Below are 11,573 nucleotides of genomic sequence, written 5' to 3' on the forward strand. Positions count from 1 at the left end.
CCGGTTGCCCTCATCCCGGCCCCAAATCCCCGCCCCCACGGGGTCGCGCTCCCCCCCCGCTCAGCACAGCCCCCACGGGGTCGCGCTCCCCCCCGCCCCCCCCGCTCAGCACAGCCCCCACGGGGTCGGTTCCGCCGTTTATTCCGCGCTGCTCCGCTCTTCCGACTGCTGCCGCATCAGCTGCGCGTACATCCCCCCGCGCCGCAGCAGCTCCTCGTGCGTGCCGACCTGCGGGAGCGCCCACTGCCACCAACACCGCCCCTCGCCCCCCTCCCCCCAAAGCCCCTCCCCCCCCGCTCACCTCGGCCACGCGGCCTCCCGCCAGCACCACGATGCGGTGCGCGTCCCGCACGGTGCTGAGGCGGTGCGCGATGAGCAGCACGGTGCGGCCCCGCGCCGCGCGCTCCAACGCCGCCTGCACCGCGCGCTCCGACTCCGCGTCCAACGCGCTCGTGGCCTCGTCCAGCACCAGCACGGCCGGGGCCTTCAGCAGCGCCCGCGCCAGAGCCACCCGCTGCCGCTGCCCGCCCGACAGCGCCGCGCCGCGCTCCCCCACCACGGTGCCGTAACCGTCGGGGAACGCGCGGATGAACGCGTCGGCGTCGGCGGCGCGCGCGGCCGCGAACACCTCCTCGTCCGACGCGCCCGGCTTCCCGAAACGGATGTTCTCCATGATGCTCGTGCCGAACAGCACCGGCTCCTGCACGGCCACAGCGGCCTCAGCGCCGCACCCCTCACCCACCCCACCCCACCCCACCCCACCCCACCTCATCCCACCCCACCCCACCCCATCCATCCCACCCCACCCCACCTCATCCCATTGATTCCATCCCATTAATCCCACCCAATCCCACTCCATTAATCCCTTCCCATCCTATTGATCCCACTTCATTCCATCCCATCCCAACCCCATCTCATCCTCTTAATCCCATCTCACTGCAATCTCAATCCCATCCCACCCCACCCCATCCCACCCCATCCCACCCCATCCCATTAATCCCACCCCATGCCATTAATCTCATCCCATTCCCCTCCCAATCCCATCCATCTCATCCCATCCCAACACCATCCCCATCCCATTGATCCCATCCCATCTCATTGTTTCCTTCCCATCTCATTCCCATCTCCATTCCTTCCCCCATCCCATCCCACCCCATTAATCCCATTTCATTAATCCCATCCCATCGATCCCACCCCACCTCATCCCATTGATTCCATCCCATTAATCCCACCCAATCCCACTCCATTAATCCCTTCCCATCCCATTGATCCCACTCCATCCCATCCCATCCCAACCCCATCTCATCCTCTTAATCCCATCTCATCCCAATCCCAATCCCACCCCACCCCACCCCACCCCACCCCGTCCCCATCTCCTAACCCATCCCAACCAGTTCCTAAACCCAACTCCAACCCTCAGCCCCATCCCAACCCCTCATCCCCGATCCCGATGCTGAATTTCAGCCCCTCCCCCCCACCTGGCTGATGAAGCCGATCACGTGACCGCGCAGCCACGAGGGGTCCATGGCGGCGATGTCACGGCCGTCCAAAGTGACGGTGCCACGCGTGGGCTCATAGAAGCGCTCCAACAGCGCCGCCACCGTCGACTTCCCTGAGCACAGCAGGGCCACCTGAGCACGGCGTGGGGCGGCGTGGGGCAGCGTGGGGACGGCGTGGGGACAGCACGGCGTGGGGCGGCGTGGGGACGGCGTGGGGACAGCACGGCGTGGGGACAGCGTGGGGACAGCATGGGGACAGCACGGCGTGGGGCAGCGTGGGGACGGCGTGGGGACAGGGGGGTGGGACAGTGGGGTGGGGACTGCAGTGTCGGGGTAACTGTAACTGTTGGGGTGACAATGTCGTGAGGTCAGCGTCACGAGGCCAATGTGTTGAGCTCCATGCCACAGCGTCGTGACACAACGCCAACATCACGATGTCAGTGTGCCAGCAGCGTTGTGACATCACGATAATGTCGTGACATCAACGCTGTGACATCGCCGCTACGACACCACAGCCACGACACCACCAACCCCCGTCCCCACGGCCGCGTGGGGGCCGTGCCCCCCGCCCTGTGTCACCTCCTCCCGACGGTCCACGATGGCCACGGTCTCCCCCGGGAGCACTGTGAGGTTGAAGTCGCGCAGCACGCGGTGCTCGGGGCGCGTGGGGTAACTGCGGGGGGAGGGGCGGCGGGTGGAGCCGTGGGGCGGATCCGTGGGGGGTTGGGGGGAGGGACGGGGGGAGGGGCTGACCTGAAGGAGACGCCCCGGAAGGAGATGTGGCCGCGCAGATCGGGGTCGGGGATGGTGTCCCCCCCGCGCAGGGGCACGTGGGGCTCCAGGGTCATGAACTCGAAGACGCGGGCGCCGGCGCTCATCCCACGCACCACCTGTGATGGGGGGGGGAGGGGGCGGGAGGAGCGACCCCCCCCCCACGCACCCCCCCCTCCCCCCCCGTGGGACCCCCCCTCCTACCTGCCCAAACAGGATGGAGATGTTCGCCAGGGACCTGCGGGCGTGGGGGGAGCTCAGGGGGAGGTGGGGTGGGGGAGGGGACATTGGGGGTGACAGACAGAGCTGTAACACGGGGGGGGGGGGGGGGGGGAGGGCGACACCGACCTCTGCATCGTCTGCGAGGCCACCAGGAACGACGTGAGGTCACCAGCAGAGAGCTGACCCTCGGCCATCAGCGCCCCCCCCACAAAGATGGTCCCCAGCACAATGCCTGCGGGCACGCGTGGCTTGTGGGGCCTGACCCCGATGCGTCCTGACCCCCCCAGTACACCCTGCCCCCCAGTACATCCTGAACCACCCAATGCATTTTGTCCCCCCCAAAAAAGTCCTGATCCCCCCAATAGGGTCTGCCCCCCCAACAGGTCCCGAACCCCCCCACAGCCCCTGCCCCCTCACAAGCTCCTGAGCCCCCAGTACCTCCTGACCCCCAAAAGCTCCAGCCCCCCTGCTCAATAGCGCCTGCCCCCTGCCACACAGCCTTCACCCCCCCCAGTAACCCCCGCCCCCCATATCCCGCCCCCCATATCCCGCCCCCCGGCGCTGACCGTTGAGGGTGAGGTTGGCCATTCCCTGGAAGGCGGCGATGCCCCCCCCAGGCGCTGGCTCAGCACGGCGCAGCGCTCGGCCTCGCTGCAGTACAGCCTGGGGGGAAGGGGGGGTCGGTGTGTGTGTGTATGGGGAGGGGGTTTCCAGCCCCCCCCCCCCCCGCTCACCCCGCCTGCTGCTCCTCCATGGCGAAGGCGCGCACGGTGCGCACGTTGCCCAGCGCTTCATCGGCCACCGCGCTGGCTTTGGCCACCTGCGCCACAGAGGGACATCGTGGGGACAGGGGCCCGCAGCCCCACACCCCCCATGCCCCCACCCCACTCCATATCACCCCATTATCACCCCATTACCCTCTTCCCCCATTAGCCCATTCCCCCCATTCCCTCACCCTCCTACCCTCATTCCCCCTCCCCCCACAATTCCCCCTCCCCCATCCCCAATGACCCTTCCCCCCCTCCCCTCCCAAATCCCCCCCTCCATTACCCCATCGTTCCCCCATCGCCCCACTATTCCTCCCCCATGACCCATTATTACCCCACCCCTCCCCCCGCTATTCCCCCTCCCCCATTTCCCGCTCCTCCTTCCCGATTCCCCCCTCCCGCCCCTCCCACCATTTCCCCACCCCCCCCTCTCCCCTCCCCCCCCCACCTGCTCCCTGGCGCGCAGTGCGCGCTCCCGCAGCGCGGCGCGGATGGCGGCGGCGGCGCAGAGCAGCGCGGGCAGCAGCAGCAGCAGCAGCGCCGACAGCCGCGGGGACAGCGCGTGGAGCCGCAGCGCCGCGCACAGCGCCTGCGCACCGCCACGGACACCCTGCGGGGGGAGGGGTGAGGGAACAGCCACGGACACCCTGCGGGGGGAGGGGGGGGAACAGCCACGGACACCCTGCGGGGGGAGGGGGGGGAACAGCCACGGACACCCTGCGGGGGGAGGGGTGAGGGAACAGCCACGGACACCCTGCGGGGGGAGGGGGGGAACAGCCACGGACACCCTGCGGGGGGAGGGGGGGAACAGCCACGGACACCCTGCGGGGGGGGGGGAGGGGGGGGGGAACAGCCACGGACACCCTGCGGGGGAGGGGTGAGGGAACAGCCACGGACACCCTGCGGGGGGAGGGGGGGGAACAGCCACGGACACCCTGCGGGGGGAGGGGTGAGGGAACAGCCACGGACACCCTGCGGGGGGAGGGGGGGAACAGCCACGGACACCCTGCGGGGGGAGGGGTGAGGGAACAGCCACGGACACCCTGCGGGGGGAGGGGTGTGGGAACAGCCACGGACACCCTGCGGGGGGAGGGGGGGGAACAGCCACGGACACCCTGCGGGGGGAGGGGGGGGGAACAGCCACGGACACCCTGCGGGGGGAGGGGTGAGGGAACAGCCACGGACACCCTGCGGGGGGAGGGGTGGGGGAAGGGGGGATTGGGGTATGGGGGTATAGGTGGCTGAGGGGTATAGGAGATCTAGGGGGTATAGAGGATGTTGGGGTATCGGAGTATGGGGGTACTTGGGGTTGGGGGGTACTGGGGTACAGGGGCGTAGGGGTTATATGGGGCACTGGGGGTATGGAGGATGTAGTGGTATTGGGGATGGGGTGTAGGGGATGTGGGGGTGCAGGAGGTATAGGGGTGTAGGGGTACGGGTATTTGGGCATGGGGAGATGGGGGTACAGGGGGAATAGATGGGGGATGCAGGGATGGGGGTATAGGGGAGTGGGGGAGGGGGGGAAGGAGGGGACGAGGGGGATGGATGGGAGGGTGGCAGGGGATGGGGGGATGGGGGCTTTGGGGGATACGGGGGGATGGGGGATGGGGCTGTGGGGCCATGGAGGTGTGGGAGCGTGAAGTCCTGGGGCTGTGGGGCGCGCTGTGGGGCGCGCTGTGGGGCCGCACCTGTGAGACCACGAGCTTGAAGGAGGACTTGAAGTCCTGCACGTCGGCCGTGAGCCGCGCCACCAAGTGCCCCGTGCGCTGCGCGTCGAAGAACGCCACGTCCTGCCTGGGGGAGGGGGCTGCCGAGGCTCTGCTGCACCCTGCCCCCCCGCCCCACGCCCCCCGCCCCACGTCCACCCCATCTCCCTGCCCCCCATTTCCACAGCGCCTCCCATCCCCTGTCCCCGCGCGACCCCATCCCGTCCCGTGTCCCCCTGTCCTCGTGTGCCCCCATCCCCCCATGTCCCCCCAGCTCTGCGCCCCCCATCCCCGTGTCCCACGCAGCCCCATGTCACCCCTGTCCTTGTTTGACCTTTGTCCTCACGTCCCCCCCACCCCATCTCTGTGACCCCCCACTTCCACAGTGCCTCCCCCACCCCCATCCCCATGTCCCCCCCACTCCACGTCCCCGGTCTTTATTCCCCCCCCCCACCCCCCCCCGTCCCTCGGTGCCGCCGTCCCCGTGTGCCCCTCCCCCATACCGCAGCAGTGACACAAAGAGCGCTTTCCTCATCTCGGCGGCCACGCGCTCCCCCACGCGGGACAGCAGCGCAATGTACCCAAAGGTCAGCAGGGCCTGGGGGGCAGGGGGGTCAGGGGGGGGTCCGGGCGGGGGGGCAGGCAGGGGGGTGCGCGGTACCCACCTGCAGGGCGTAGAGGCCGAGCAGGCGCAGCGCGGGGGGGCGGGCGGCACGCAGGTACCCCCCCACGTGGGTCTGTGCCCCACGGGTCACCACATCCACCAACTGCCCCAAAAACACCGGGATCTGCACATTGAGCAGCGCCGCACCCAGAGCGAACTGCGGGGGGGACAGGGACGGGGTGAGGGGGGGGACATCGGGGACATGGGGACGGGGGGGGGGGAAGGACGGGGGGGGATGGGAACGAGGACACAGACAGGAATGAGGGGATGAGTGGGAACGAGGCCACGGGTAACAGCGGGACACGGACACGGACACGGACACGGATGGGATGGGGACAAGAGATGGGGATGGGCAGAGGGACGGCGACGGGGACGGGGATGAGGACCGGGATTGGGACGGGGATGGGACGCAGACTGGCGAGGAAAGGGGGCGAGGACAGGGCAAGGGACGGGGACGGGGGCGGGACGGGGACGGGGATGGGGGCGGAAATAGGGCGGGACGGGGTCAGAGTGGGGACGGGGGCGGGGGCGGGACGGGACCCCGCGCTCACCACGACGGCCGCCGACAGCGCGAGGAGCTGCGGGCGCAGCAGCGCCCAGAACAGCGCCCACCGGAACTCGGGTTCGGGGCGGGGGGCGGCGGGGACGGGGACGGGGGGGGGCACGGGGCGGGCATCGCCCTCCCGGCCCCGCGCGGCCGCCCCCACGCAGCCCAGAGCCAGCCCCGCCGGGACGAGCAGCGCTGCGGGGCGGGACGGGGCGGTGCGGGGCGGTGCGGGGCGCGGGGCGGCGAAGGGAACGGAGCCCACATTCCTGCAACTGCGGAGTGCCGTGAGCGCCCCTCCCGGGCACGGCGCCGCGTCCCCCCGCCCCCCACCCCCCAGGCCCGGTACCTGCGCAGCGCGGCCCGCACCGCCCGCAGCCCGCAGCCCGCCCGCCCCGCACACAGCAGCAGCATGGCGGCCCCGCGGAAGGGGCGGAGCTCCGCCGCACCGCACCGCCCCGCACCGCCACCTCCGGCCGAGACCCCGCACCGCACCCGGACCGCCCCGCCCCCACCCCCGGGCCGTGTCTCCACGCGGGGTGCGGGGCGCGGGGTGAGAGCGGGGACGGCGACACGGGGACACGGGGACACGGGGCAGGGGGGCGTAGCGACACGTTGCCCCCACCTCGGCCCCGCCGCGCCCGCGGGACGGGCAACCCACGCGTGACCCGGGGGGGGTTCCGAGGTCCCGCTTCCCCCTCCCCCCCCCACTCGGCCCGCGCTATTTTTGGCAGCGGGGTATTTTCGAGGCCGCGTCCCGGAGCGGGGACATCCGATGCCGTGGGGGGGTCAGCGCGGGGACAGCGCGTCCCGGCGGCCCCGGGACGGCCCCCACGCGTGGCGCGGCTCCGCGGCTCCACCCGCGCGTCCCGTCCGGTTCTGCCTCGCGCGGGACGGGACCGACGGCGGCCGCGGAGCGGTGGGACGGGGCGGGGGGGGTCCTTCCCGGAGTGGGAGGGGGTCCCGGCGCGACCCCGCGGGTGGGAGTCCCACGCTGCGCCGAGGGAGTCGGGGTCACGCGGTGCTTCAGGAGGTGGGGGGGGGGGGGGTCATCCTGCCCCACGTTATGGGGTCCCGTCCCGCCCGAAGTTCTGCTCCGGATTTGTTAGGACCCCATCCTCTCCGAACGAGTCTGGGGCTCCGTCCTCCGTGGGGAGGGGGGGGCTGTTCCGGGTGTACCATCCCGGGGGGGGGAGGAGGGCTCCCATTCTGCCCCCGGGATCTGGGAGGTTCCCACCCTGCCGTGGGGGTCCACGTCCTAGCCACGTCCCCACGCGGGACGGGATGGATGGCGTGGAGCTGCCCCGGACCGTCCCCGCGGGACACTGCGGTGGGACAGCTCACGGCATCCCGATGTGGGGCACGTGGTGAGACAGGGGGCCGTGGGGGCACGAGGGGCCGTGGGGCACTGGGTGCTGGGGGGCACACTCAGTGCCGTCCACGTGCAGGTGAAGCCCCCCATGCTGCCTGGCCCCGCGGACCCCTCCCCGCCCCGCTCTGCACCGTTGGTTCTGTCCGTCCGTCTCCCCTCACCCACCCCCCGGTCCCCCCACCCATCGGACCCCCCCACCCCACCGATGCACGCGGCCGTGGGGCTGTGCGAGGAGACCCCCACCCGACTGCACCCCCCCCGCGCTGCGGGGGCCGCCCCCCTCCCGGTGTTCTGTTTATATGGGAGGGGTGCGGTCCGAGCCCCCCCGGGTGGGGCCCCCCCGCCTGCTGTGGGTGGGGTGGGGGCAGTGCTGGGCCCCGAGCTGCCCCGGGGGCAAATAAAGGTTTACAGAGTGCTGTGCTGAGCGCTGCGCCGGGCGGGCACCGGGGGGGCGGCGGGGGGGCACCGGGGGGGCACTGGGGGGCGCCGGAGGGGCACTGGGGGGGCACCGGGGGCAGCGCTGTGTGATGGGGGGGGGACGCAGGGGGCGGCGCTACGGATACGGCCGCGGAGTTTCGGCCGTACGGTGCTGTGGGTGCGGGGCGAGGTGCCGCCCCACATCCCGCCCCACATCTCCCCCCCCCACGCCGCACCGTGACGCAGGACGCCAGGCCGGGAGTACCAAAACTAAAGCTTTACGTCCGGCGCGGCCCCGGGGGGGCGGGGGGGCTCAGGGGGCGGGGGCCGGGCGCTCCTGCATGGAGAAGGACTGGCTGCGGATGCGCAGTGCCACCTCCTGCGTGCGCAGCGTCAGCCCGAAGATGTCCTCGTGGTACCGGTTCTTGTCCTGCGTGGGGCGGCTCCGTGGGGACGGGGACAGCGGGCACCGCGCCGTGCTGCCCCATGCCATGCCCGCGCTGCCCCACACCATCCCATCCCAACAACCCGACCCCGTTCCACCCCACCCCACCCCACCCCATTGATCCCATCCCACCTTGTTGGTCCGCCCCCCACCCCGCCCCACTGGCCCCGCCCCACTGGCCCCGCCCCACTGGCCCCGCCCCGTACCCGCAGCTCGCTGATGAAGTCCCCCGCCTGCTGCACGCTCATGGCCGCGCGTTGCACCAGGATGCGCTGCACGGTGCGCAGCACTTCGGTGGCCATGGTCACGTCCCCGCACACGTACATGTGCCCCGCGCTCTCGCACAGCACCCGGTGCACCTCCTCCGCCAGCTGCGCCCGCAGCACGTCCTGCACGTAGGTCTGGGGGGGGGAGGTGAGACCCCCGCCCCTCCCCCGCCCCACCCCCCCTCCCGCCCCGCCCCCACCTTGGGCGTGCCCGGCTCCCTGGAGAACGCGGTGAGGACGCGGCTGAGCGCCCCGCACTGCAGCGCCTCTTCCATCTCCCGCCGGTAAATGTGGTCCAGCGCGGAGGAGCGGCAGCCGAACACCAACACCGCCGTGCCCAGCGCGGCTCCTGGGGGCACCGCCGCACCGCGGCCACGTGACCCCGTGTCCCGGTCACCCCACGTCCCCATGTGACCCCACGTCCCCATGTGACCCCATGTGACCCCATGTCCCAGTCACCCCATGTCCCCATGTGACCCCATGTGACCCCATGTCCCAGTGACCCCATGTCCCCATGTGACCCCATGTGACCCCATGTCCCCATGTGACCCCATGTTCCAGTGACCCCACGTCCCCATGTGACCCCATGTGACCCCACATCCCAGTCACCCCACGTCCCCATGTGACACCATGTCCCCATGTGACCCCATGTGACCCCATGTCCCCATGTGACCCCATGTTCCAGTGACCCCATGTCCCCATGTGACCCCATGTGACCCCATGTCCCCATGTGACCCCATGTCCCAGTGACCCCATGTCCCCATGTGACCCATGTGACCCCATGTCCCAGTCACCCCATGTCCAGTGACCCATGTCCCCATGTGACCCCACGTCCCCATGTGACCCCATGTGACCCCATGTCCCAGTCACCCCACGTGACCCCACGTGACCCCATGTCCCAGTCACCTCATGTCCAGTGACCCCACGTCCCCATGTCCCAGTGACCCCACGTCCCCATGTGACCCATGTCCCAGTGACCCCACGTCCCCACATCCCGATGTCCCCCATCCCTGTCCTCCCATCCCCTCTCCCCACATCCCTGCAGCCTCACACACAGAACCCCACATCGCAGTCCCCCCCCGCGCAGTGCCCCCCCGATGCCCCCCCCGCTCAGTGCCCCCCGCGCAGTGCCCCCCGATGCCCCCCCCGCTCAGTGCCCCCCGCGCAGTGCCCCCCACCTCCGCCCCGCAGGAGCTGCAGGCGCTGCTGCCAGAAGCCGCGGAACGGGGCCACGCCGGTGCCCGGCCCCACCAGGATGCACGGCGCCTCGGGGCTGGGGGGCGGCCGGAACGACGGGGCGCTGCGGGGGGGTCCGGGTTGGGGTCGGGGGGGCAGCGGTACCCGAGGGAGATGCGCTGGGACGGGAAGGAGGGGGGGGGAGGGGCGTGCAGGGAACGTCCTCCTGGGACCGGGATGGGGGAAGTGCCTCTATGGGGCGGGGAAACGCGGCTGGGGGGCACTGAGGCACCATGGGGGGGGTAGTTATGGGGGATCGAGGCACCGTGGGGGTGCCGTTGTGGGGCGCGGAGGGTCCTCACCCCCGGATGAAGGCGGGCACCGTGTCCCCGGGCTGCAGCTGTGCCAACCACGTGGAGCAGACGCCGTAGTGCAGCGGGCCCTGCCCGTCTGTGGGGTGAGAGATGTGTGGGGCACTGCGCGGCTCCGGACCCCCAGGGCCGTGTGGACCCCCATGGGCACGGGGATGTGGGGTGACATGGGGACACCGAGGGGCTGTGGGGTCAGGGAGGGGCTGTGGGGGCACTGAGATGCCGTGGGGCCATAGCTGTGCCGTGGGGACGGCGTGGCAGTGGGGGGTGGAGGAGCCCCGGCCGTTGGAGCCCAACGTGGGGTGATCCCGGCGGGGCTCAGCCCCCCGCCGCCCCCCCGCCCCCCGCCCCCCGCTCACTCTCGCTCCTGTAGGTGACCACGGCCACGGTGAGGTCCACGCGGGCGCTGCCGGGCTCGGGCGCGGAGCTGACGGAGTAATACCGCGGCTGCAGCAGCGGCAGCTCGCACAGCGGCAGCACCGCGGGCAGCGGCACCGAGCGGAACTCGTGCAGCACCTCCAGCAGCGTGGGGCACCGGAACCACTTCCACTCCTCGTACGCGCGGGCGTCCTGCGGCACCGGGCATGGCACCACGGCACCACGGCACCGGGCATGGCACCACGGCACCACGGCACCGGGCATGGCACCACGGCACCACGGCACCGGGCATGGCACCACGGCACCACGGCACCGGGCACGGCACCACGGCACCGGGCATGGCACCACGACACCACGGCACCGGGCACGGCACCACGGCACCGGGCACGGCACCACGGCACGGTGACATGACACCATGGCACAGCATCCCAGCACACGGCATCCCAGTACACCCAGTGACCCCAGTACTGAGCAGCCCAGTCCCCGTTCCCACCCCCATGGCAGCTGCAGCCCCATTTCCCAGTGCTGGTGCCCTTGGGGTCCCGGTCTCCATCCCATGTTCCCGACTGATGCCAAATGCCCACGGCCCAGTGCCCGGCTCCTGCTGCTGGTTCCCAGTTCCTGTTCCCATTCCCATTCCCACTCCCATTCCCGTTCCCACTCCCGTTCCCGTTCCCACTCCCACTCCCATTCCCATTCCCATTCCCACTCCCCCTCCCCCTCCCACTCCCACTGCCCCTCCCACTCCCACTCCCACTCCCCCTCCCCCTCCCCCTCCCACTCCCATTCCCACTCCCACTCCCACTCCCCCTCCCCCTCCCCTCCCACTCCCACTCCCACTCCCACTCCCACTCCCACTCCCACTTCCCGGTCCCGTTCTCACTCCCCCTCCCCCTCCCCCTCCCCCTCCACTCCCACTCCCACTCCCCCTCCCCCTCCCACTCCCACTCCCACTCCCGGTCCCGTTCTCACTCC

General features: G+C 71.3%; 2 protein-coding genes across 2 annotated transcripts; both read right to left on the minus strand.

Annotated features, from left to right (window-relative positions):
- Nucleotides 1-130: 130 nt before the first annotated feature.
- ABCB8 (ATP binding cassette subfamily B member 8) lies at nucleotides 131-6,591 on the minus strand. The gene is given in 17 exon segments (XM_065751642.1): nucleotides 131-228; nucleotides 302-700; nucleotides 1,479-1,612; nucleotides 2,079-2,096; nucleotides 2,099-2,172; nucleotides 2,253-2,389; nucleotides 2,475-2,508; nucleotides 2,619-2,724; nucleotides 3,059-3,103; nucleotides 3,106-3,155; nucleotides 3,227-3,312; nucleotides 3,708-3,869; nucleotides 4,948-5,053; nucleotides 5,469-5,563; nucleotides 5,631-5,786; nucleotides 6,181-6,448; nucleotides 6,523-6,591. Coding segments are annotated over 17 exon segments (2,025 nt in total). The 5' UTR covers nucleotides 6,588-6,591; the 3' UTR covers nucleotides 131-138.
- Nucleotides 6,592-8,227: 1,636 nt separating this feature from the next.
- On the minus strand, nucleotides 8,228-10,862 carry NOS3 (nitric oxide synthase 3). Its single transcript, XM_065751652.1, has 6 exons — nucleotides 10,580-10,862; nucleotides 10,212-10,299; nucleotides 9,852-9,973; nucleotides 8,874-9,022; nucleotides 8,614-8,808; nucleotides 8,228-8,392 (listed from the first exon to the last, which is right to left on the minus strand). The coding sequence occupies exons 1-6, from the start codon at nucleotides 10,860-10,862 to the stop codon at nucleotides 8,276-8,278; spliced, it is 954 nt and encodes a 317-aa protein (XP_065607724.1). The 3' UTR covers nucleotides 8,228-8,275.
- Nucleotides 10,863-11,573: the final 711 nt, after the last annotated feature.

Source organism: Cyrtonyx montezumae, unplaced genomic scaffold, assembly GCF_038088225.1.
Source record: "Cyrtonyx montezumae isolate F1298 unplaced genomic scaffold, pur_monq_1.0 scaffold_79, whole genome shotgun sequence".
Taxonomy (NCBI): domain Eukaryota; kingdom Metazoa; phylum Chordata; class Aves; order Galliformes; family Odontophoridae; genus Cyrtonyx; species Cyrtonyx montezumae.